The 26,512-nt window shown below is 43.1% G+C and overlaps 1 protein-coding gene across 1 annotated transcript in view; it reads left to right on the top strand.

The window, feature by feature from the left end:
• Nucleotides 1-26,512, top strand: part of LOC119511247 (O-acyltransferase like protein) — a 60,050-nt gene that overhangs the window by 21,326 nt on the left and 12,212 nt on the right. Inside the window, 5 exon segments of the mRNA XM_037805764.1 lie at nt 9,041-9,220; nt 10,004-10,127; nt 14,739-14,840; nt 19,508-19,673; nt 22,105-22,184. Of these exon segments, the coding sequence (XP_037661692.1) occupies nt 9,041-9,220; nt 10,004-10,127; nt 14,739-14,840; nt 19,508-19,673; nt 22,105-22,184 (652 nt within the window).

Here is a 26,512-nt window from a genome sequence, read left to right as displayed (position 1 = left end):
GCTGTCTGTACTATTGTCATTGAGTTGTAGGATTTCTTTGTATATGCAAGATATCAGTCTTTTGTCAGATACATGGTTTCCAAAAATTTTTTCCCATTGAGTTGGCTGCCTCTTTACCTTTTTGAGAAATTCCTTTGAGGTGCAGAAACTTCTAAGCTTGAGGAGTTCCCATTTATCTATTTTCTCTTTTGTTGCTTGTGCTTTGGGTGTAAAGTCTAGGAAGTGGCCTCCTAATACAAGGTCTTGAAGATGTTTTCCTACATTATCTTCTAGGAGTTTTATGGTACTTTCTTTTATATTGAGATCTTTGGTCCATTTTGAGTTAATTTTTGTGTAGGGGGTGAGGTAGGGGTCCTCTTTCATTCTTTTGGATATGGATATCCAACTCTCCCAGCCCCATTTGTTGAAAAGACCATTATGGCTCAGTTCGGTGACTTTGGGGGCCTTATCAAAGATCAGTCGGCCATAGATCTGAGGGTCTATCTCTGAATTCTCAATTCGATTCCATTGATCTATATGTCTATCTTTGTGCCAATACCATGCTGTTTTGGCAACTGTGGCTTTATAATAAGCTTCAAAGTCAGGGAGTGTAAGTCCTCCCACTTCGTTTTTCTTTTTTAGAGTGTCTTTAGGAATTCGAGGCATCTTCCCTTTCCAAATAAATTTGATAACTAGCTTTTCCAAGTCTGCAAAGCAGGTTGTTGGAATTTTGATTGGGATTGCATTGAATCTGTAGATGAGTTTGGGTAGAATTGACATCTTAATGACATTTAGCCTTCCTATCCATGAACATGGAATATTTTTCCATCTTTTAAGGTCCCCTTCTATTTCTTTTAGTAGAGTTATGTAGTTTTCTTTGTATAGGTCTTTTACATCTTTGGTTAAGTTTATTCCTAGGTATTTGATTTTTTTAGTTTCTATTGAAAATGGTATCTTTTTCTTGAGTGTCTCTTCAGTTTGTTCATTTCTAGCATATAGAAACATTACTGACTTACGTGCATTAATCTTGTATCCCGCTACTTTGCTAAATTTGTTTATTAGCTCTAGTAGGTGTATCGTTGATTTCTCAGGGTTTTCTAGATATAAGATCATATCATCTGCAAACAATGACAGTTTTACTTCTTCTTTTCCAATTTGGATGCCTTTTATTTCTTTGTCTTGCCGGATTGCCCTGGCTAGCACTTCCAGCACAATGTTGAATAACAGTGGTGACAGCGGGCATCCTTGTCTTGTTCCTGATCTTAGAGGGAAGGCTTTCAGTCTCTCACCATTGAGTACTATGCTGGCTGTGGGTTTTTCATATATGCTCTTTATCATGTTGAGGAAGTTTCCTTCAATTCCTACCTTTTGAAGTGTTTTTATCAAAAAGGGATGTTGGATTTTGTCAAATGCTTTTTCAGCATCTATTGAGATGATCAATTGATTTTTCCCTTTCGAGTTTTTAATGTGTTGTAATACATTGATTGTTTTTCTTATGTTGAACCATCCTTGCATGCCTGGAATGAACCCCACTTGGTCATGGTGTATGATTTTTTTAATGTGTCTTTGGATTCGATTTGCAAGTATTTTGTTGAGGATTTTTGCATCTATATTCATTAGGGAGATTGGCCGGTAGTTTTCCTTTTTTGTAGCATCTTTGCCTGGTTTTGGTATTAGATTGATGTTAGCTTCATAAAATGAGTTAGGTAGTGTTCCATTTTTTTCAATGTTTTGAAAGAGTTTGAGTAAGATTGGTGTCAGTTCTTTCTGGAAAGTTTGGTAGAATTCCCCTGTGAAGCCATCTGGCCCTGGGCATTTATTTGTGGGAAGATTTTTGATGACTGATTGGATCTCTTTGCTTGTGATGGGTTGGTTGAGGTCTTCTATTTCTTCTCTGGTCAGTCTAGGTTGTTCATATGTTTCCAGGAAATTGTCCATTTCTTCTACATTATCCAGTTTGTTGCCATACAGTTGTTCATAATATCCTCTTATAATTTTTTTAATTTCTTCAGGATCTGCAGTTATGTCACCTTTTTCATTCATTATTTTGTTTATATGGGTCTTCTCTCTTTTTGATTTTGTCAGTCTAGCTAGGGGCTTGTCAATCTTGTTGATCTTCTCAAAGAACCAACTTTTGGTGATATTTATCCTTTCTATTGTTTTTTTGTTCTCTATGTCATTTATTTCTGCTTTAATCCTTGTTATTTCTTTTCTTGTACTTGGTTTAGGATTGGTTTGCTGTTCATTTTCTAGCTTCTTCAGTTGATCCATTAGTTCTTTGATTTTGGCTCTTTCTTCCTTTTTAATATATGCGTTTAGTGCTATAAATTTCCCCCTTAGCACTGCTTTTGCTGCATCCCATAGGTTTTGGTATGTTGTGTTCTCATTTTCATTCGTCTCTATATATTTAGCAATTTCTCTTGCTATTTCTTCTTTAACCCACTGATTGTTTAGGAGTGTGTTGTTTAACCTCCAGGTATTTGTGAATTTTCTAAGTCTCTGATGGTTATTGACTTCTAATTGTATTCCATTGTGGTCAGAGAATGTGCTTTGAATAATTTCAATCTTTTTAAATTTATTGAGGCTTGTTTTCTGTCCCAGCATATGATCTATTCTGGAGAAAGTTCCGTGAGCACTAGAAAAGTATGTGTATCCTGGTGATTTGGGATGTAATGTCCTGTAGATGTCTGTTAAATCTAATTCATTTATCAGATTGTTTAGGTTTTCAATTTCCTTATTGGTCTTCTGTCTGGTTGATCTATCTATAGGAGAGAGTGATGTGTTGAAGTCTCCCACAATTATTGTGGAAACATCAATTGCTTCCTTTAGTTTTGCCAATGTTTCTCTCATGTATTTTGTGGCACCTTGATTGGGTGCATAGACATTTACGATTGTTATTTCTTCTTGCTGAATTGCCCCTTTTATTAGTATGTAGTGGCCTTCTTTGTCTCTCAAAACATCCCTGCATTTGAAGTCTATTTTATCTGAGATTAATATTGCTACACCTGCTTTCTTTTGGCTGTAGCGTGCATGAAATATTTTTTTCCATCCTTTCACTTTCAGTTTCTTTGTGTCCCTGTGTCTGAGATGAGTCTCTTGTATGCAACATATTGATGGTTCATTTTTTTTGATCCATTCTGCGAATCTATATCTTTTAATTGGGGAGTTTAATCCATTTACATTCAACGTTAAAACCGTGAAGGCATTTCTTGAATCGGCCATCTTATCCTTTGGATTATGTTTGCCATATTTTTCCCTCTCTCTATTAATATCCTTTATTGTACCCATACCGAATCTCTTTAGTACTGAACCTTTCTCCAGGTCTCTCTGTCCTGTCTTTGTTTCTCTGTCTGTAGGGCTCCCTTTAGTATCTCCAGTAGGGCAGGTCTCTTGTTAGCAAATTCTCTCAGCATTTCTTTGTCTGTGAAAAATTTAAGCTCTCCCTCAAATTTGAAGGAGAGCTTTGCTGGATAAAGTATTCTTGGCTGGAAATTCCTCTCACTCAGAATTTTAAATATATCGTGCCACTGCCTTCTCGCCTCCATGGTGGCTGCTGAGTAGTCACTACTTAGTCTTATGCTGTTTCCTTTGTATGTGGTGAATTGCTTTTCTCTTGCTGCTTTCAGAACTTGCTCCTTCTCTTCTATGTTTGACAGTGTGATCAGTATATGTCTCGGAGTGGGTTTTTTTTGGATTTATTCTATTTGGAGTTCGCTGAGCATTTATGATTTGTGTATTTATGTTGTTTAGAAGATTTGGGAAGTTTTCCCCAACAATTTCTTTGAATACTCTTCCTAGACCTTTACCCTTTTCTTCCCCTTCTGGGACACCAATGAGTCTTATATTCGGACGTTTCATATTATCTATCATATCCCTGAGGTCCATTTCGAGTTTTTCAATTTTTTTCCCCATTCTTTCTTTTATGCTTTCATTTTCCATTCTGTCATCTTCCAGGTCACTGATTCGTTGTTCAACTTCCTCTAGTCTTGTACTATGAGTGTCCAGAATCTTTTTAATTTGGTCAACAGTTTCTTTAATTTCCATAAGATCATCCATTTTTTTATTTAGTCTTGCAATGTCTTCTTTATGCTCTTCTAGGGTCTTCTTGATTTCCTTCATATCCCGTACTAGGGTCTCATTGTTCATCTTTAGTTCTTTGAGTAGCTGCTCTAGGTGCTGTGTCTCTTCTGGTCTTTTGATTTGGGTGCTTGGGCTTGGGTTATCCATATCGTCTGGTTTTTTCATATGCTTTATAATTTTCTGTTGTTTTTGGCCTCGTGGCATTTGCTGAACTTGATAGGGTTCTTTTAGGGTTTGTAGACCAGTTGAAGTCCTTATCTCTAATTTATCAGATCTACAGCTTCGTGGAGTACACTTTCTCTAACTAACCAGCAGGTGGCGTCCACGAGCCACCTGTTCTCCACAAGCCAGATCTCCCTTGCTTAGCCTTTTTGGTGAGTGGGGGAGTGAGTCTTGTGGGGCCCAATTGGTGTACCAAGCTTGCGTGTGTAGTTGGTTTTGCCTGCCCTGTATGTGGGGCGTGTTTCTGGGCAGTCGGGGAGGGGGGGTGGCCCTAACAATCAAATCTCCCTGATGATCCTAGAGTTTTAAAGCTGCTGCAATAGTCTAATCCTTCAGTTCAGTCCTGCCACAGTTTGTCTCTGCCACTGACCCACAAGTCTTTGTTATTGGCGTATGGCTCCTGAGACTTGCAAGTGGGCCCCTCTTCCAGGCTGTGCACCCCGGGTCCTCTGTTGAGGGATGACTGTGCTATGTCACAGGTGAGTGCCGTCCCCCCAGGGCAGTTCTGGGCTGCTGGGCTGTGTTGGGAGGCTCCCAGTCTGCTCAAATGATGGCTGAATGGGGCTCTGTTAATTCACACTGCTCCCCCTTCCCAGCTCTGGGACATTCAGCTGAGGTTGCAGGGAAGGCTAATGTCCACGCCCAGTTTTGTGGTGTGTGCCTGTTATTTGAAGCACTTCCGTCACACTGGGTTGTCTGGGGCAGTTCTGGGCTATGGGGCTGGCGATGGGCAGGAGTGTTTCCTGTCCACCAGGATGGTGGCTGTGAGCGGACACCCCCCTTTTCTTGGGAAGTTGTGTTGTTTAGTGAATTTTCTCAGCCACTGGATTATTGCCTTTTGTCTCAGAGCTCTCTTAGTTCTGCTCTTGACTTGACGTGCCCAAATTTCAATTCTTTGAAGCTTTCTGTATTGAGCTTCTTAGAGTAATTGTTTTAGAAAAAGCAAAAAGGATTTAAAAAAAAAAAAAAAAAAAAAAAAACGGCCCTCCTCAGAGATCTAATGGGTTATTGAAATGCTAATAGACAAAGCAACCAGGGCCATTAAGGAAAGGTGCACAGGGCAGAGAGATCAGCCTTGCTTCGGGATTTGCATATGCGCCTCAAGGCCTGATCTCCGCCCTTCTCCTTTCTGTGTTCACCAGAACTCCAAAAATCCTCTGCTTTTATTTTGGAGTTTTTCGTGTTGTTTTTTTTCTATGCCTGTCTCCTCTCTGCTGGGCTGGCTGCTCTCAGAGTCTCTGGTGTCTGGTCTCAGTCTATCTATGGTTGGAGTTTGAATCAGTAGAATGAGTTTCCGATAAGAGCAGCCACTGCAATTCTCCCTTCTCCTTCCCAGAGCTGACAGCCCCTCCTCCCCCGGGACTGAGCCTGGCAGGGAGGGGCGCGGGTCCCCTGGCCGCAAAAACTTACAGATTTCGCTGATCTCAGCAGTTCCACGTTTTCATGAGTGTTGTATGAAGTATGCCCAAAGACAGATTGCTCTGTGGTGTCCAGTCCACGCAGTTCCTGGCTTTTTACCTACTTTCCTGGAGGAGTAACTAAAACATACAGCTCACCAGTCTGCCATCTTGCCCCGCCTCCCGCAATCTATTTTTGAACATTTTGCTTACACCAGACAGAATCAGAATAAGAATAAAAAATAGAAGTAAAAAAGAATACCCAAATCATCCCCCCCATCCCACCCTATTTTTCATTTAGTTTTTGTCCCCATTTTTCTACTCATCCATCCATACACTAGATAAAGGGAGTGTGAGCCACAAGGTTTTCACAATCACACTGTCACCCCTTGTAATCTGTTGTACAGTCGTCTTCAGGAGTCTAGACTACTGGGTTGGAGTTTGATACTTTCAGGTATTTACTTCTAGCTGTTCTAATACATTAAAACCAAAGGTGTTATCTATATAGTGCATAAGAATGTCCACCAGAGTGACTTCTCGACTCCATTTGAAATCTCTCAGCCACTGAAATTTTATTTCGTTTCATTTTCCATCCCCTTTTTGGTCAAGAATGTTCTCAATCCCATGATGCTGGGTCCAGATTCATCCCCGGGAGTCATATCCTGTGTTGCCAGGGAGATTTACACCCCTGGGAGTCGGGTCCCACGTAGTGGGGAGGACAGTGAGTTCACCTGCCAAGATGGCTTAGTTAGAGGGAAAGGGCCATATCTGAGCAACCAAGAGGTACTCAGGGGGAGACTCCTAGGCACAATTATATGCAAGTTTAGAGGGGCAGGAGTTTTAATTTGCCAAGACCTTTAGTTTGTGCTACACTGACCTCGCTGAGTGAGCATCAGGGCAAGGGCTGGACACCAGTGACTGGGCCCAGGCTTCTAACTATCACGTGAAGGGTGAGCCCACCGTCACCAAAATTCACCTTTGCTTATTATCGGGGTGTTAGACTGCCCCACAGAGTCCTGCATTTTAAGGCCAGATGACAGGATTTAGGGTTCACAAACCTCATATAGTGTCAGGAATTGGCTCTCTGTGAAGGGACATGGAGGCTACTGTAGATTTTTAACAGCCACATGAACTGTGGCCTCAAAATGGGGGTTCAATGGTCATAGCAATTGTATTGTATTGAATACCACCACAGATAGAATATTACATTCTTGAATGTTTAGAAATAAAAATTGAGATGGAGAGACACTGACGTTCAGTGGGTTTTCCTGTCTACCTTTGCATTCATCAGTGAGTCAAATCAACGTGAGAACACTGTAGCTTCCAGAAGCTTTAAGCCCAAACAGATATTTTGAATTCCTGATTCTTTACCCTCCAAATAATCTATGCATTTGTTTAGAGTAGTTTCCTGTTACATGAGCTTGTACTTTCCTATTTGGATGAGAAAAATATGAGTGGATGGATAAAGAAGTTTTCATGATGTAAGTTGCCATAGGTTTCAGTATCTGGAAGTTGGGCTCACAGTAATAATAATTGAGAAAGTCTGAAGGGGCTGCAAGGTTTTTTTTTTAAGCACTATCACACCCAGTGGTTCTCAAATTTTGGCATGTATGAGAATCACCTGGAGGATTTGTTCCAGCACAGACTGCTGGGCCCCACCCAGAAATTCTGATTCAGTGGGTCTGGAGTGGGGCCTGAGAATATGCATTTCTAACAGTTCCCAAGTGATGCTGATGCATTTAGGGACCACACTTTGAGAACCCTTGTCACATGCATTGTTTCATCTGATCCACCAGAGACCCAGTGGGATGGGTGGTTTATAATAGTTTCCATTTACAAAAGAGTCAAATGAGACTCACCCAGGCTAAGTGTCCTCCTTGTGGACCGGTTATGTTCATAAGATCTTATAAACTACTCACAGTTAAGTTCACCCACGAGTAAAATTTAGATGGAAAAAAATAATAGCAAAATTTTTTGAGTGCTCGCTTGCCAAATTAGCCATCGGATCAGACCTTTGACAAACACTGTTCTTGGATCCTTACAAAAATCCTGCCAAAAGGCATGTCCACTTTAAAAGTGAGGAAACTGAGGCTCAGGGAGGTTAAGTAACTTGGCCAAACTTGGTGGAGCCCGGGTCCTGTGCTCCCCCACAGCAGCACTGTGCCTTTTGGGAACCAAGGAGGGGCCAGGTGACAGCAGGCAAAGGAAACTGCAGATAGTGCTGTGTTCAGTGCCAATTCCTGGTGAGTGGAAATTCCTCTGAATGAAAGCAGGAACGTCTGCCTTAAGGCAGAGACACCGTCACACTGAGCAACTTGAATGGAAAACTAATATTTACGGCTGGAACCTAAAAATGTTAGGTAGTTAAATTCCTCACCTCAATAAATCGATTTAGATATCCAATGCTTGTTCATAAGCCAGGTCTTGTTTGTGAGAAGTTTCAATTCTGCAAGGATTTATGACTGTTTAAGGCCCTGAGCTATGCCCAGGAGAAAATGTGAGTTTCTTGGAGCTGGCTTGAGTTTTGGAGTCTCCCGTCTCACAATTCTAGCCACAAAATTGACTCTCAGGATAGGTCAAATTGAATTTTAAGGAACAACGAACATAAACCAAGTAGGAAAAATTGACCATTCCTTCTTAAGGAGAGAGGGCTTAAAATAGTCATGGCCGTAGCTGTGATTTCATGAGTACTTACTATGGGTTGGTCACAATTCAAAATAATATGTAAGCATTATCTCAATTGTTCTTTACCATAATCCTATGATTATGCGATCTGCTTTTATTCCCATTTTGCAGATGTGGAAACTTAGAGAAGTTAATTAACTTTCAGAGGCCAGAGAGCCAGATTTCAGATCCAGAGTATCTTACTGCAAGTCCCCACCTGGAGCTAGGGTGTCACATGTCTCCTCCAGCTGTTTTCATGCCTATACATTAACCAATGTCAGGGATGGTGGTCATGAGCAGTTCATCCTCGGGAAAGCACCAGGGACTCCATTTCAAGTGAAATGCTGGTTTTATGAATCATGTGGCTTCTCACTGGAGTCCCCCCAGCCCTTTGTAAAACAGGGCTGCAGTCAGGGGATGGCCTCCCTGGGGCCCGAGGTAGGGCAGCATCTTACGTGCAAGGCATTGTGGGGCACAACCTCAGGTCAAGTCTATTGGGGAAAGTCAAGGTTCAAGGGGGAGGAAAGACTCAGACAGACTGAGATGGGACAGGGGACCAGGGTTGGGCAGTCCCAAGCCAGAGTGAGGGTGCTCCTGGGGGCTGCCTGAGTCCCTGTTGTGTGTGGCTGTGGTTTACGGGCAGGTACGGGGATAGGTCTGGATTTCGGAATGGACCGTCATACTCTCCTCTTGGTCGGGGTTTCTAGGAGCCGTGGACCATGCCTTGAAATGCTTTTCTTGGCAGAAGAACGTGCCTGCCATCTGGATGCCAAAGACCCCAGGAAGCACCTGCTGTCCACTGAATGGCATCCGCATCTTGAGCCTCCTCTGGGTCATCTCGGGGCACACTGGTCAGATGACCGCATGGCTGTCGTCGGGTGCGGAGTCTTGATGAGTCTTTACTTTATGAGCAGTCAAGGAAGAGAGAAGCTGCCTTGTGGTGGGATCTGTGTTGGGCCACGTGGCAGGAGGCTCCTAACCTTCCCCACAAGCTGCTTTCCTTCTATTTTAAAGACACACACCATGACTTCCCATAAGTGAGCTTTCCAGGCCAGTGTCCGTGGCTGCCTTAACTCCTCCAAGGCATCAATTAGGTGCCCTGTTAGGTGAATGCTGATACCTGGGCATTGAATTGTCACGATCCGAAGACTTCCATTCTCCCTCCTCATGATTAATGAAGCCACAAATTAGCATTTTTTTCCTCTCCCTGGAAAGCAATCAAGCATAAATAAATATTGCGCACTAGTAATAAATGAGTTTCTCAGTCTTCTCCCTGTTCCTATATTCCCGAAGCATTCCCATCCATTACTGTGGTAAACTCTGGCCGTTTTTCTTAATCAGTGAACCAGACACATGTATCAGAATTGAGGGCACAGAGTCTGTCCAGGGTAGTTAGAAAAAGCCTGTGAGGTGATCTGTGCCTGTCCATGAACAGACGATGCTGTGTGGTCCCAAAGGGGCCACGACCACCGTGAGAGCCCAAAGGAGCTCCCAGCCTTAGTCACCATTAAGTTTTCCTCTTACGCAAGTCCTGGTAGTTCATGAAACCCTCCCAATACAACAGCAAGGCGAGGGTGTTCCCCTTGCTTTTTCTGAAAAACAAAAACAAAAACAAACCCCCGAAAGCCAAATCACATGGTTTTCTTCTATTAAGTAAAAAGACCCTGCCTTTTCTCTTTGCTACAGATAATGTGAATGGAAAACCCGAGTGCTTAGAAACCCACTGCACATTTATTCTCAGAGTGGCCCCTTCTATCTTGGCGTTGATACGTTTTTCCTGATCAGGTAACAAGGTCAAACTATGTTTTCTCTGTAATAGCGCATGTTGTTTGTTTTGGTGTGTGTGTGCATGGGTTGCCAGTCGCACTCTAGTGAGAAAAGGTGAACAGCCCATACCTCCTTCAGTGTGCCTTTGCTTCTGTCCATTTCTGGACAGCACTATTGTCAAGCTCCTCTCCTCTGTATCTTTGGTTTATAAATGCATTAGGATGGCCCTATAAAATGGGCCTCTATAAAATGGTGATTTTGTTTCTCAGAGTGGTTTATTTCAGCAGTTCTCAAATGCTGGCCCATGGACTGGTGCAGGTCTATGATGAAGTTTCCAATGTGAAAAATTAAGAAAATGGTTTGAGGTGTCATAAAGCTATATTTATTTAAATTAACTACAAAGAGTTAAAATCACTTAACTGTTTAATAATTGTCAGGCAATTTTTCTCCTTATCTAACATACCATATATGTTGCTTTATTTGTTTAGTTTATTGTCTATCTCTCTCTACTAAAATGGAAAGCAAAAATGTTTTCTGTTTTATGGATTCTGTGTCTTAGTTTGCCAGAGCTCCTGTGACAAATACTGCACAATGTTGGCTTAAATGACAAGCATTTATTAGCTCAAGGTTTTGGAGGCTGGAAGTACAAAATCAAGGCATCAGCAAGGCCAGGCTTTTTTCCCCAAAGTCTGCAGCGTCCTGGTTCCTTGGCTTGCAGCTCTGCCTCCTATCACATGGGATCCCTCTTCCGGTTTCTGCTGACTTCCAGCTTCTTCCCGTGTGGCCTCCTCTGACTGATTGCATCCGAATTTCTTTGGCTTATAAGGACCCAGTAATATGGACTAAGGCCCACCCTGATTCAGTTGGGAGACACCATAATTTAACACAACATCTTCAAAGTTCCTGTTTACAATGGCTTCACACCCACAGGAATTGGATTAAGATAAAGCACATGTATTGGTTGGGGTTCATAATTTGATCTACCACGTGCTGTATCACCATTGCCTAAAACAGTGCCAAGCCCTAAGTATTGCTCAATAAGTAGCTGTCGAAATGAATGAGTCCATGATTGCATTATCTCGAGGCTTGGATGTGATGGCTTCTTGTGGTGACGCAGAGGACGTGGGGTGCAGGATGAGCCGAGGGCAGCAGTTAAGTGAGGAGGTGGCCGAGGTGACAATGCAACATGGCCCAGATGGGCAGGGCTTAGAGTCTAAAGTCTGCAGCAAGCCCAGCAGTGCTATGGATTTCCAAGAGGGCATCACTGGGCTTCCCCAGGCGGGCTAAGCACAACTGCAGGACCTGCAGCAGCAGCAGGTCCCTTGGAGGGTGAGGAGGTTTGCTGATGGGGCAGCAAACACCAGAACTCTGGTCCCTGGCAAAGGGGACTAGCAAGAGCAGACCCCTTATGTTAGGACAGGACTGACTGCACAGTTCCAAGCTGTGGCTGGCACCAAAGCAAGAACTCAGTTGGGAGAATAGGAAAGCTGTCAGTAGGAGGGAAGGGTGAAGGGCGTGAAAGGTCATCCCTGAGCCATCTGTGGGAATCTGAGACAACATAGAGCCCATTGGGTCAGCCCTGAGCAATCCAGAACACAGGCTGAGCTTATTAAATATGAAACATCCAAGAAAATGATAGGCTCCCTTTGTTTTAAAGACTGCACATCCCCACCTGATTGGTCTGCAGCCTGGGGAAGGCGATGCCTTATGTCAGTGGTTTGCAAAGTATAGTTCCAGCCCAGCCGCCTCAGTGTCACCTGGAAGCTTGTTGGAAATGCAGACCCTTGGGTCCCACCCCAGCCTGACTGATACTGGAGATCTGGGCCTGGCAACCTGTGCGACAGCGAGCTCTGCAGGTGATGCTGACGTGGGCTCAAGTTTGACAACCACCAGGTAAGCCCAGGTGTGAGGAGCTGAGGGCTGGAGAGAGAGAAGTGAGACGGGTCACGACACCAGTCTAGCGAAGAAGAATACATTTCCTTTTCTTTATCCCTGTTTGCTTCTGTTTTTCACTGCCAAGTCTCAGAGACTATCTTTGTCTCCCTTCAGTTTTTATTTTATTACTTTAGAAGGTGCACATATTCTTTTATTTAAAATTTTCTTTTGAACAAAGGAAATATCAATAATAGCGGTACACAGCATTGCCATAATTGTAAGAGCTTTAAATCTTTTATCCCATTGCAATTCTTACAATAAACCTATAAAGTTGGTGCCAGTAACATTCTCATTTTTACATATGAGAAAGTTGATATTTAGAGATGAAGTAACTTGTCCAAGTCCACACAGCTAGTAAGGCTAGAATCAGAACTTAAATATAGTGTTTGTTTCACTCCCAAACCATGTCTTAACCACTCTGTCCCTGATATGTTTACATAGTAAAACCAAAGTCTTCTGATTATCGATGAGAATAACCAGTCAGCGACTCTTTTTGGATCCTTTTCTATGGCTCAGGCTGATGTCATACACCTCTATCCCATGATTTTCCCTTCCCGGTCTCTAGGTCTCCTGAGTCTCTCGTCCTATTCCGAGTTATCTTGTCCCGAGCCTGTTGTCCTCCCAGGCCTTCTCTTTGTTCTTTCTAGATGAACTTAAAGGCTGGAAGGTGCTTGCCCGCCCACAGGGAGACCTGAGGCCAAGGGGGAGGCCAGGCACTCTGAGAAGAGAGGGGGGCTCAGGCCCCTGAGTCATTCTGTCCTGAAAGTAAGAGGGGGCGGGAATCAGAACCGGCTGTCCTACTTCCACATCTCAGCGCTCCCCTTTAGATGTCTCTACAAACTTTGTTCCTGTTATAGTGAATCCAACTTATGCATTTCAAAGGAAAACCCAGCAGGCAGAGAATAAAGACATTCTCCTACCCTCCCCCCATCCCTTCCAAGTTCTGCCCAACACACGCAGCCTTCATTTGCAAGAGGAAACACATTTGATCTTTAGGGAAACACCAGCAAGGATCCCTAGTATAAATGTCACAAGATGAGGTAATCCACTCACAAACTTGCTTGGCACCAAGTAATAACTAAAAGGCATAACCTTGGTTTCTTTAGCTGAATGTTCTGGGTAACGAATTTGTGTCACAATATGTTGGTAAAGAATTCGGATTGTGAGCTTGGGCAACCTACTGAACATTCTCTGATTCTCAATTTTCCTATAAGGTGAGCAAGGATAATAAAGTTAATAGAGCTGTTTGTTTATCTGTTCAATCTTTTACTCAACCAACATTTATCGCACAGCAGTTTGGTAAGGCTGGAGAAACACAAGCAATCCCATTAGTGAAGGTGCTTTGAAAACTACGTGGCGTTATGTAAACGGGAGACCTTGGCATTAGTATTTCAGAAGACCAGTGTAGTAATCATTAGTGCTGTTCGCCAAATATTTCCTGCTCTTGTTTTCCAGGCACTTGGTAACATCACTTCCTGGCCCCACTGTGGCTGGGGAGATCACCACTAGGTCTGATCAATGAGTGATGAATGGAAGTGACACGTGTCACTTCCAGGCTAGAACATTTTTTAAATATTTTTATTGTTGAATATAACATACATATAGAAATGATAACTTTCCAAGTGCAATTTAACAAGTAGTTAGAGAGCAAATTTCAAAAAAAATAGGTTATAGTTCCAGTTTCAATTATTTCCTTATTATGAAATATAACATATAAAAAAGGTAGTATCTTTCAAAGTATGATTTAACAAGTAGATACATAGAATATTTCCAAAGTTGTTATGAGTTATAGTACCATAGTTTCAGTTATTTCCTTATTTTAAAATCTAACTCTACAAAAAGGTATAGCTTTCAAATTACAATTTAACAAGTAGCTATAGAACAAATTTCAAAGTATGCTATGTTGTACACATTCCACCATTTCAGTTCTTTCCTTCTAGCTATTCTAGTACCCTAGCAACTAAGAAAAAGAAAATTATATAAGGATTCAGTGTTCATAATCCTTTGTTAAATTCCATCTTGTTTGTTGCTACCCCTTCCTCTAGTTTAATCACTTTCCCGATCTTCAGGGATGCCTAGGCAGTGACCACCCTAACCTATTCATGTTGAAAAGGAGAATCAACTTTATGAGCAAAGGGGACACATCTAGTTGATGTTCTTGAAGAGGCTGTTGCCTCTGGGTTTGGGGACTTAGCTGGCATAGGAGCACTCTGAAGGATTTAAGTCTCTGAAGAATAAGCTTAGTGAGTGAAATTTTTATAGAGTCATAGAAACTTTTATAGGGATCTGGATATTCTTTAAGGTTTTCGGGGCTACTGTTGACTTGGGCTTATCATACTGTGGTCATTTGGCATATCTAGGTGAAGCTTGCATAGGAGTTACCTCCAGGACAGCCTCTTGACTCTATTTGAACTCTCTTATGGGCTAGAGCATTTAATTGTTGGTTTGAGGCCTTCTAGAACTCTCTTGTCCTCTGCTGTGGTCACAGGTGAAGTTTCAGATAGGCGCTACTCCTGGCTGTGGACCTGCAGCATGAACAAAAAACAAAACAAAATAACTATTGGTTTAGGACTCCTTGCTGCTTCGTCGATGTGGCATAACTTACCCTGTCTGGACTGAGACAACTAAATTAATTGACCAATGTACTGTGTTATTGATAAGTAATTCCTGCAACTGTTCTTCTCTTTTTGTCAGTGGCTGGTTAAGTGCAAGGTCATTTTTAAAGATACATCAGAATTCAGACAAAGGAGTAACCCTTAAGGTCATCCTCAGATACTTTTTCAGTCGCTTGACAAGGTAGGCTTATTAGTATAATTTTCAATTCATTATTGCTATGTAATATTTTATTATTTTTGTCTTTAACCCTCTTTTGAAAGAATTTCCAAAGAAAAATAAACTGGCCTAATGTGTTAAATTCAATTAGGAAAAATGCCATGAAAACTGATAACTTCCACTGACAGAAATATCCTTATTCCTCAGCTAATGGCCTGCATATTTCTGTCAGAATTACACGGACTCTATATGCAACAGGATAATCTGTGTGACTCTTTCAAATTAGTAGCAATTGGTGGTTTTGTGCATTTAGCCTGTTGAGAGACATTTATTTTCCAGTTTACCTTCCCATCAACGAGGTAAGAGAATGTCCGCTTTTCACACCACGACGACAATGGCTAGTATCACAATTTTTAATCTATGAAAACCCAGTTTGACTTCAAATCTTCTGGAAACGTCCACAAAAATAAGCTCATGTACATTCATGTTGCTTTAAATGTTTCCAACTGTTTTATATTTATATCATCTGATTCTCAAAAACATCTTGGGAGGCAGGAATTATTCCCCTTTTCTAGAAGGGAAAAGAAAGCAGCTGTATGATTTTCTCAACGTGAAAAATTGAGACAAAACTAGAATCACGTTGCTTGTTCTTTCTCCTATACCCTTGCTACTCAAGGCGTGGTGCACGCCAGCAGCCTCAGCCCTGCCCCCACGCAAGGGGCACCCACGGAGCCAGAGCTGCCCTTCAACGAGCTCCGGGGAGGGGCGCGGGCAGTGGGGGAAGCCACGCCCCGGTACGGCCCTCTCTGGGGGCTTCGGACCCGCTGCAGGAGCAGGGCCCCGTTTACTCTCCCCCTGGGCGGGGGAGGCGACAGATGGTGGGAAGGGAGGCCAGTGTCAGAGGCCCGCAGGGGCAGCTGTGGGGCAGAGCGGTCAGATGGCCAACCTGGCAGGGACCGGCACCCGGGGCGGGGGGCTCCGTGCTGTCACGTGAGCTGATCTGGGCGCTCTGGGGAGCCAGCTCGGCCTCTTCTCTCTGATTTCGATCAGCAATTCCACCCTTGCCCCTGCCTTCCCCACCCTCCGTCCGCCCACAAGACACGACACGCTCTTTATAGAATGTTATCTTTGCGGGGCGGACAGGAAGACAGACGGACCTGGAGCTCCAGGTGCGGACGGAGGCTGATGCGGACCCAGGCGGGCCGCTGCTGCGGATGGAGCGCTGCTAACTGCAGAGGCTCGCTCCCTGTCTCCCATCTGCCACGCCCATCCTCAGGCCTGGCCCCTCACGAAGAGGTTTTGGAGGTGTTGCTGGGCCACGTGCTCTGCCTGGTTGCAGTACCCTGAATTTTTTTTTTTTTTAATTGCGATTGTTCACATATGGTACAATTATCCAGACATCCAAAGTGTACAACCAGTTGCCCACGGTACCATCATACAGCTGTGCATCCATCACAATTAATTTTTTTTTTCAATTTTTAGAACGTTTTCATTACTCCAGAAAAGAAAGAAAGACAAAAAACGGAAACTCAAATCCTCCCATACCCCTAACCACTCCCCACCTCCATTATTGACTCATAGTATTGGTATAGTACTTTTGTTACTGTTGATGAAAGAATGTTAAAATACTACTAACTGTAATATATAGTTTGCAATAGGTATATTTTGTTCCTATATGCCCCTCTATTATTCTAGTTATAGTGTCCTACCTTTGTTCTAGTTCATGAGAGAGATTTCTAATAGTTGCACAGTTAATCATAGACATTGTCCACCACAAGATTCCCTGTTTTATACATTCCTATCTTCTTCCAACTTTCCTTCTGGTGACATACGTGACTCTAGGCTTCTGCTTTCCACCACCTTCACACACCATTCAGCACTGTTAGTTATTCTCACAGTGTGCTACTGTCACCTCTGTCCATTTCCAAACATTTAAGTTCACCCTAGTTGAATGTTCTGCTCATAATAAGCAACCACTCCCCATTCTTTAGCCTCATTCTATATCCTGTTAACTTGTATTTCATATCTATGTGTTGACATATTGTAATTAGTTAGTATCAGTGAGATTGTACAATATTTGTCCTTTTGTGTCTGACTTAATAAGTCAATATAGTGCCCTCAGGGTTTCTTCATCAACCTGTTTTTTTTTTTGTTGTTGTTTTTTCTTGTTTTTCAAGACGGTTTTGTTCACCTCCCATACATTCCATCCTAAGTAAACAATCGATGGTTCCCTGTATAATCATGTACTTATGCATTCACCACCATAACCATTATCTATGTAAGGGCATCTCCATTTCTTCCACAAAGAAGGAGAAAGAGTCAAAGAAGGTAGAGAGACAAAAGAAAAAGAAAAAAGAAAGAGAAAAACAAAACAAAACAAAACATGACAGCTAGGAACAAAAAAAGAAAAGATAGCATTAAACTAAAGTAGAATAAAGAGTCAGGCAACATCACCAATGCCAAGAGTCCCATACCTTCCCCTATGTCACACCCCCCCATATGCATTTAGCTTTGGTATATTCCCTTTATTACATTAAAGGAAGCATAATACAATGTTTCTGTTAACTATAGTCTCTAGTTTGCATTGATTGTATTTTTCTCCCAAGCCCACGCTATTTTTAACACCTTGCAAGGTTGACATTCAGAACACAATTTTTTTTTAATTAAATTCGGTTTTATTGAAATACATTCACACACCATACTATCATCCATGGTATACAATCCACTGTCCACAGTATGATAACATAGTTATGTGTTCATCACCACAATCTATCTCTGAACATTTTCCTTACATCAGAAAGAACCAGAACAAGAATAAAAAATGAAAGTGAAAAAAGAACACCCAAATCATCCCCCATCCCACCCCATTTGTCCTTTAGTTTTTATCCCCATTCCTCCACTCATCCATACACTAGATAAAGGGGTTGTGATCCACAAGGTCTTCACAATCACACTGTCACCCCTTGTAATCTACATTATTACATAATTGTCTTCAGGAGTCCAGACTGCTGGGTTGGAGTTTGGTAGTTTCAGGTATTTACTTCTAGCTATTCCAATACATTAAAACCTAAGAGGTGTTACCTATATAGTGCATAAGAATGTCCACCAGAGTGACCTCTCGATTCCATTTGGAATCTCTCAGCCACTGAAGATTTATTTCGTTTCATTTCGCATCCCCCTTTTGGTCAAGAAGATACTCTCAGTCCCACGATGCCGGGTCCACATTCATCCCCGGGAGTCATATTGTGCATTGCCAGGGAGATTTACACCCCTGGGAGTCGGGTCCCACTTAGGGGGGAGGGCAGCGAGTTCACCTGTCGAGATGGCTCAGTTAGAGAGAGAGAGGGCCACATCTGAGCAACAAAGAGGTACTCAGGGGGAGACTCTTAGGCACCATTACATGCAAGTTTAGACTCTCCTTTGTGGTAATGAGCTTCATAAGGGCAAGTCCCATGCTCGAGGGCTCAGCACATCAAACCACCAGTCCCAATGTTTGTGACAACATCAACATCAGTCCAGGTGAGGATGTCCAACACATCTGCACCTTCCCCCAGATTCTCAGGGCTGGGTAGGGGGAGGCTGTAAATATATTTTTTATTATCTGCCCAAATTACTCTGGGATGAGAACACAATTTTTAAATGTGTTCTTTTTAAACAGGACTTTGATCCCAGCCCCCATCAGCATCCACGCCAGCGCTGTGTGCACCTCCCTGCCCCAACCTCACATCTAACTCTAGAGCTGCACTGCCCGGTAGGGCCACTAGATGCCCCGTGGCAGGCCTAGATGTGCTATCTGTGTGACATGCACTCTGGATTTTGAGAACCTAGGAAAAAAGAAAAAAGAATATTAAATCTTTCAATATATTTTTATATTGGTTACATGTTGAAATTACAATATTTTGAATATATTGGGCTAAATGTTATTTAAATCAACTTTACTTGTTCTAATTTTTAAAATGTGGCTACTAGAAAATGTAAATGATGTGGCACATGTGGCTGGCATTATATTGCTGTTGAACAGTGCTGGTCTTGTGTCTCATTCATCATCTTTGTAGCTGCTTTAAATCCTGCTTGGAAGGACAGATGGTATGAAGGAAGGAAAGAAGGTAGGAAAGAATGAATGAAACAAAGACAGGAAAAATACTTTAATTTTTTGACATTAAAATTATATTTAAAAATTATTTAAATATAAAATTTCACATTTATATATAATAGAAATATGTTTCTATTATATACAGATAAGTTAGGCCATGTAGTATAGTAGAAAGAGCATGTACTAGTTTCAGATCTTAGTCTGCTGTTTAGGGCTGGGTGATCTTAGCCAAGTTACTCCAACATCTCTGAGCTATCATTTCCTTGTCAGTAAAATGGAGATAATAGGTACCTGATGAAGTTGCTTTGAGATTTAGAAATATCTAAAAAAGCTCCCAGAATAGTTTCTGGCATGTATGACTTGCTCAATAAATAACATGACTTTGGCTTCAGCTGCGCCTGAGCCAGCATCTGATACGGGCTCAGTAAATGATTTTGAACCCATGAAGGCATGGCTGTTGGGTGTGGGTGGAGAGGCAGCTGCCCACCAAATGCAGTCTGCCTTAGAAAGTCTTATTGCCCATCTCCCGTGTGCCCTCCGGGACTGGATGGGACCACTGTGGAGAGCCATCTTCTGTCTCCCGGCTCTTTCCTGCCAGGCTGCAGCCTCTTCATTTGTATTCTGTGTGCTTGTTGGTTGGATTGTTCTCCCTTGTTCCCTGGGGACCCGTCTGGGAAGTGCCTGAATTCCACCTGGATAATTCCCGGCGAGCTTGGTGGACCAATCTGCTGCTGCTGAATAACTTCTTCTCGGTTCGGAACGCGGTGAGTCTCCAGTGTTGGCCATGAGAGGTCGGGCAGGGCCCAATGCGGCCTCCAGCTTCCGGGTTCACTGACCTTTCCAAGGTCAAGCTGAGTTCTGATCCTCTTTTTTGTGGCATAGTCTCTGGGGTAATAGTGATGCTGTAGGAGGGGATTTGTGGGCCTCTTGTGATGGGGCGGCTGGTACACACCCACCTGCGCGGGGAGCGCTTGCTCTGCAAGCGAAGGGCGGGGAGCACGGGGGGGGGGGGGGGGGGGTGGCGTGGCCAGCGGCGGCGGCCATCTTGGTGCGCTCCCCGAGGCCGCCGACCCGGCTCCGGCGTGGGTCCTCTTCCAGTCCACATCAGCTCCCGGGTGAGGACACTTTACCCCTCACAGGGGGCCACACCCTCACCATAATGAATTCTTAATTTCAAGCCACTCCTTGACAGAGTTGGTTCAGAGCCACCATCTCTGTATGTCGTGGCTTCCCCAAAGGCCCCACTCCCTCATAATGAACTCAGACTGAATGACAGTGAAATAGCTGTAATTAAGCCATGTTGATGATTCTGCATGGAAAGCCCCACTAAAGTGTGGTTATTGCATATAACCTAACCACTTGACCGTTGAGACAGCTGCCTTCCCTTCACAAATGCCCAGCAGCTTCCACAGCCATTCACCGGCCTCCCGGGGGCTGTGTCCAGGGCCCACGGGGGGTCTGTGCTGTTTTCCTAGAAGTAGACTGGCGGGGGCACAGCTTGGGCTAGTGTGGGCATTGGTGGTGAGGACATGAGCCAGTCACCCCTCGGAGATAAAGCCCACCTTAGCTCCTTGAAAGCAGGATCTTTCCTGGGCTGTGAAGCAATGTGTTTTAGTTTCCCGGCTGCTAAACAAATACCATATGTTGGGTTGGCTTAACAATAGGTATTAATTGGCTCAAGGTTTCAGAGCCCAGAAGGCTTGCTTCCACCTGGGTGGGTATCTTCTGGCTGGCACTCTTTGGGCTTCCTTGGCTTTTCTGTCACATGGCAAAGCACCTGGTGGCGTCTTCTTCTTTCTCTTCTGGGTTCCGTTGACTTCCAGCTTCTGGCTGCTCCCCAGAGCTTCTCTTTCTATGTCCAATTTCCTTTGTTTATAAGGACTTAAGCCATATTGAGTAAGGCCCACTCTCATTCAGTTGGGGTTCACCCTAATAAATAACATCTTTAGTGGTCCTGTTTACAAATGGGTGCACACATACATGTCCTCTGGGGGGACATGACTCAATCCCCAACGCAGTACTCATCCAACTTTCCCCCACTAATAGAATCTCTCTTTAACCGTGAACAAAGCTGTGCCTACTGTGGATAAGTCTGGTCTTCCTTGTACAGGGTGGGTAGGAGGAGAGACCAGGGTGCGTTTTATCTCCAAAGCAATGGAGTGAGTTGCCACCAGAATGTTTTTCACATTGAAGAAAAAATCTAGGTCTATTAGTTTCCAGGGCTGTAGTAACAAATTACCACAGACTGGGTAACTTAAGACAACAGTATTTTATTCTCTCACCTGCTGGAGGCTAGAAATCAGAAATCAAGGTGTTGGTAGGTCCACACTCCCTCTGAAGCTTTTTGAATAGGATCCTTCTTGCCTCTCCCAGCATCTTGTAGCCCAGGCATTCCTTGGTTTATAGCAGCATAATTCCAGTCTCTGTCTCCATATTTGCATGACCTTCTCTCCTGTGTGTCTGTGTCCAAATTTTTTCCCTCTTCTTATAAAGATACCAATCATATTGGATTTAGGGCTCTTTTAGTTTAACTAATTACCTTTGCAAAGACCTGTTTCCAAAAAGGATCATGTTACGAGGTTCGGAGTGCACATGAAGTTTGGGGGGACACTTTTCAACCTGGTACAATAGGTAACTGTCTAACTGAGCACAAGCACTGATAGCTTTTGGAATGATGTGGCTTTGGCAAGAAGATCCCATGTCAGTCATGCTGGGCACTCTTGCATTTCACACAAAAGTTCATCTGGAGCCAGGCCTCAGATCTAAAAGAACATTCTCTCCACCTAGAGTGGGGGACGGCAAGCAGGGAAAGAAAAAGAGAACAGCTTTGACCACTCTGATTACCATCCACACAATAAGGATAAAAATCCCTTACATTGGTATAATGTGATATAGTTTAGTTCCCAGAACTGCCCTAGAAGATTAGCTTTCATTGTTTCTGTACACAAAAGAGAAAACATGTCCGAATCTTCATTTTATAAAATGGCAATGATAAGTACCTTATAAGGCTTGTTATAAAGATTAAATGAGAGGAAGTACATGAAGGATCAGACACCAAGAGACTCAGATTTCTTTTTACTTTCCATCGAAATTCACCCTACCTGCCTGTTTGATTCTTCCTCCTGGTCACGATAGGTGGGACAATGTGGCACAGACACAGTAAAGAAGGAAGTGACCTTGTTTCTCTCTTTTCAGTGCAATGGTTGGACGTGGTATCTTGCCAGTGACTTCCAGTTCCACCTCATGACTCCGGTGATAGTCGTCATCCATAGGAAGTAAGTGTAATTCAGACAAGTTTTTCTTCCCAGGTGGCTTCTTTCCTGAGACTGTATGGAAGTGTTCCAGTTCTGAGCAGTGCAGCATTTAAAAATTAGGAAATTAACTTTCTGAGAAGTAAACATTGAATCCTCCACTGTTTACCTTCTTCCACATTCTCTTCCAAATTTTGTCCTACAGAAGTAAGTATACGTTTTTGCAGAGTTATAATCTGTGTATATATCTTCTCAAGTGTTCAGTTTTTTTCCATTTAACTGTTATTATAAACATTTCTGCATATTGACATAACCTGCTTACTTTGGTTTTAGGATTTTGTATACCATTTTTTTGGTCGGATATCTAGATTGTTTCCAATGTTTCATGATTATAAATTGCTCTGCAATTAAGGTCTCTGTGCCCTTTAAGTTATTTCTTTGGGGGCATGTTTCCAAGTGTAATTAGTAGGTCAAAGGGTAGGAACAATTTTGTGGTGCTTGTTACATATTGTAAGATTGCTCCCTGGAAACAGTGAAGTAATTTACAGTGCCCCCAGCAATATATCAGCGTACCTGCTTTCCCCCCTTTGGATATTTATCACTTTAATTTCTGTTAGGTTTACAAAGTCAAAAGGCTTCAATAATTCATGGATAGACTTGCAGTTTGTGGATTATCCATGCCATATTTTAAAAGATGTGTTATTATATTTTATTAAAATACATGTTCCATTCAAGAAATATTGGAAAATATTAAGGTAGGGAGAGGGTAAAACGATCACCCTAGGCCCATTCCGACTCTCAGGGAGAGAGAGGAGCCATCACTGTTAATGTTTTGGAGCTTATCCTTTTGACCTTTTCTCAGCATGGGTTTTTATACATGAGAGCATTCTATGTATATCCTTTAGTGTCTATCTTTTAATAATTTTATGAAATATTTATTTCCCTATGTGATTTTATTTGTTTAATAAACATAATTTTATTGTCTGTATAACATTCCATTCCATGAATGAACTAGAGGTTACTTACATCCTCCCCTGTTGTTAAATGCTTAGATTATTTCCAGTCTTATGCTTTTATACTTAATGGTCGGTAAATATATAATTTCATAGCAACCATTAGTTTCCAACTCTGATATTTCTTTAGAATACATAGTCTTAAGAGAAATTACTGGGTCAAAGGGCACGAATGTCTTTTGGGGTCTTGCATCACAGTGACAAATTGTTTTCCTTAAAGACTGTGTCAATATTCAGTCCTTCCAGCCATCGGTGTCAGCTTCCCAGGGCTGCCCTAACAAAGGAACACAACTGCATTGGGTTAAAACAACAGAAACTTACTTTCTCACAGTTCTGGAGGCTAAAAGTCCAAAATTAAGGTGTCAGCAGGGTCATGCTCCCTCTGAAGGCTCTAGGGGAGGATCTTTCCTTGCTTCTTCCAGCTTCTGATAGTTGTTGACAGTTCTTGGTGTTTCTTGGGTTATCAACACATCACTCCAATCTTGGTTTCCACCATCACATGGCGTTCTCCCTATGTGTCTGTGTGTCTTTGTAACCAAAATTTCCTCTTCTTATTAAAACACCAGCCATTGGATTAGGGTCCACCCTCAGTTTAACTTGATTACACCTGCAAAGACCCTAATTCCAAATTCACAGGTACGGGGCTTAGGACTTAAACATATCTTTTGGGAGGGGACATAGCTCAACCCACTATACTAAATTACACCGTTGCCAATATGTAATATCAATAACAAAATAAAGCAAAAAACAAACCGACCTATTTGATATGTGAAAAAACAGGACTGTGGTTTTAATTTATAAGTCTTTGATCACCAGGGGGTAGAGCTGTGTTCTAGATATGTGCTTACCAGCTCTCTCCATGCTTTTGTGGTTCCCTGTTCATGCCCTTTTCAAGCAGAGGTTGAAATCTCAGGCTTACCAGTGATGCAAACATTTAAACAAGTGAAATGTATCCTAACTTAAATTTTATCTAAGAATTGAAAGATAAAAAAGTCAAATCTGATTTTTCCATCCTTATTTTAAACACACAAAACTTTCTAAATTCAAATGTAAAAGACTTTTTGAATGACCATGAAGCACAGAGGTGGTTTATGTTGATATAGTGAAGTTTGAGTCTGGTAAAGGAGCAGCTCTGGGATTGGGGGTAAACTGCTGAACTCTCATTTTCATTTTTCATGTCTATTAAGTAGAGAAGATAACACTTCTCATCAGTGTTGGAGGATAAAACGAGATCAGACATATTGGAACCAGCGCAGCGCTTGTTTGTCAGTGATCGTGTGACCCTCCTGGCAACTCAGTCATTCTGTCCTCTGAGATTCAAATGTAATTGCTGTGGTCCCTGAGCACCCAGTCCCCAAGCAGCGGGAGCCCCTGTCCCTCCCAGTCTCTGCTGGGTTGGGGGAAGGATGGCGGATAACTGGCTGCAAGCTTCTGCCCGGTTAAGTTAGTTTCAGGGTTGTACATCTCACCGTTTCTCTGTAGAGTCTCCACTCCACAAAGGGCCCTCTCCTGTGTGCCACCAGTCCCCTTTCCTTGATTTCCCCTCTAAACACCCTTTCCACAGGGTGTTGGTGTGGAGCCGATTTTAATGAACGTTTCCCAGAATGGAGGTATTTTGCATTCTCTTGCTCAACCTTACCTCTTGTCACATCCTTCTTGCTTCTCCATTTCTGAGTTCCCTCTCCTCCGAGGGGGGATGATGTGGAGACCGTGAACAGGTACCCAGTACTGGCGGGAGCCTATCCATGTAAACATCCTGTGGAGAGAGGGGTGACCCAAGTTCTCCCCCTCCCCATCCCCTAAAACAAAAGCATCCTAATGTAATGTGCTGTTTGCTCACAGTGGGGGATAAAAGGTGCAAGTTTTGATAGCATCATGAAACTAAGAAAAGCATATGAGATAGACTATGGAAATTATAAAATCTGATAGTCCTGGTTCTATTTATTTTGGAACTCAAGATCAAAACACCCAACTCTGAACACCCTCTTGTAGAAAAACCTCTTCCTGTTATGTCCATATTATGTCACCCACGTCTTCCCTTCCTCCCTCAACCCAGGATGAAACCACTAAGAGTGGCTGGAATTAGTGTGTCCTCCTCCCCACAGCTCAACAGGGAATCAGCAGAAGAAGGTCGAGAGTAAATAAAGGTGCCTTTGGGATGCTGAGCAAGCTTTCCCCAATAGGCCCCTTGGGGTAGGCTGAACACCCCTGGGTCACTGACCCCACTGTTGCCAGGCAGTGGGCTCCCTGAGCAAGAGCTGAAAGGGGCTCCCACCCCCAGGGACTCCCCCTCCAGCTCAGTAATTCAAGGAGAATAAAGGTAGCTGGTCTGGAAAAAGGTAAGGTAAATATCCAGCATGTTTCACAGCAAAGAAATACCAAGAGCTCCCTGGAGGAAGGAGGAGCAGCTGGGCCGGCAGAGCTGGGGCCCATTCTCTGGTGCAGGAGGCCTCAGCTTGTGACGGGTCATGTCTGCCTCGACCAGCAGGTTGGGGCCCCTGGAGACAGCAGTTAAGTGCAAGCAGGTTCAGATGCAGCACCGTGAAGCCCCAGCAGGCCTGGCCACCCTGGCAGGGGAAAAAGGGCAGGTCTCCACAGGCTTCCAGAGGTGGGGTTGGGAGTGGGAGGATCTGACTGCTGTTCAGGTACTGGGTGAAGAAAGAGCAAGGGAAATCCTGTGGCGACAACTGACCAGGACCTGGGGGCTGGGAGAGGCCTTCGAGGCAACCCAGGGCCTTTTCAGACCAGAGGGAAATACACTGTGCTACCCCTTCCTTGTCTTGGGCTATGGCCCCTGAGTGGGCCTTTCTGAAAGGCCAACTTCAGGGAATGGGGGTGTCCAATGCTTGAAGCTCTGGGCATTTTTGTTTGTTTGTTTGTTTGTTTGTTTTGCTTTTATAAAGGGAGTTTATTTAGTTTCAAATTTACAGTCTGAAGGCCATGAAAATGTCCAAATTAAGGTATCAGCATGAGTATATCTTCATCGAAGGAAGGCCAATGGTGTCCAGAGAACCTGTTAGCTGGAAATGCATGTGACTGGCATCTGCTGATCCCAAGTTGTGTTCCAGCTCCACTCTCAGCTCCTGTGCATTCTTCAAAATACTGTTCTTGGATGTTTTATCCTCTCTTAGCTTCTCTGGAGCAAACTCTGGGCTGTCATCTCCCAAGCATCAGCAAAAGTCTGCTTTCAATGGTCTGGGCTTTTCTTGATCCCATGTCCTGGGAATATTTCCCCCACAGAGCCAGAAAATACAAGCACTAATCTGAGTTGGCCTTGGCACCAGTTCCTGATCAGTGATTCAGGGGCTCAGGGGAACACAGGACCAACTAGAGGGAAGA

The sequence above is a fragment of the Choloepus didactylus genome, chromosome 16, assembly GCF_015220235.1.
Source record: "Choloepus didactylus isolate mChoDid1 chromosome 16, mChoDid1.pri, whole genome shotgun sequence".
In the NCBI taxonomy this organism is placed as follows: Eukaryota; Metazoa; Chordata; class Mammalia; order Pilosa; family Megalonychidae; genus Choloepus; species Choloepus didactylus.
This window is presented reverse-complemented; position numbering and strand designations above follow the sequence as displayed.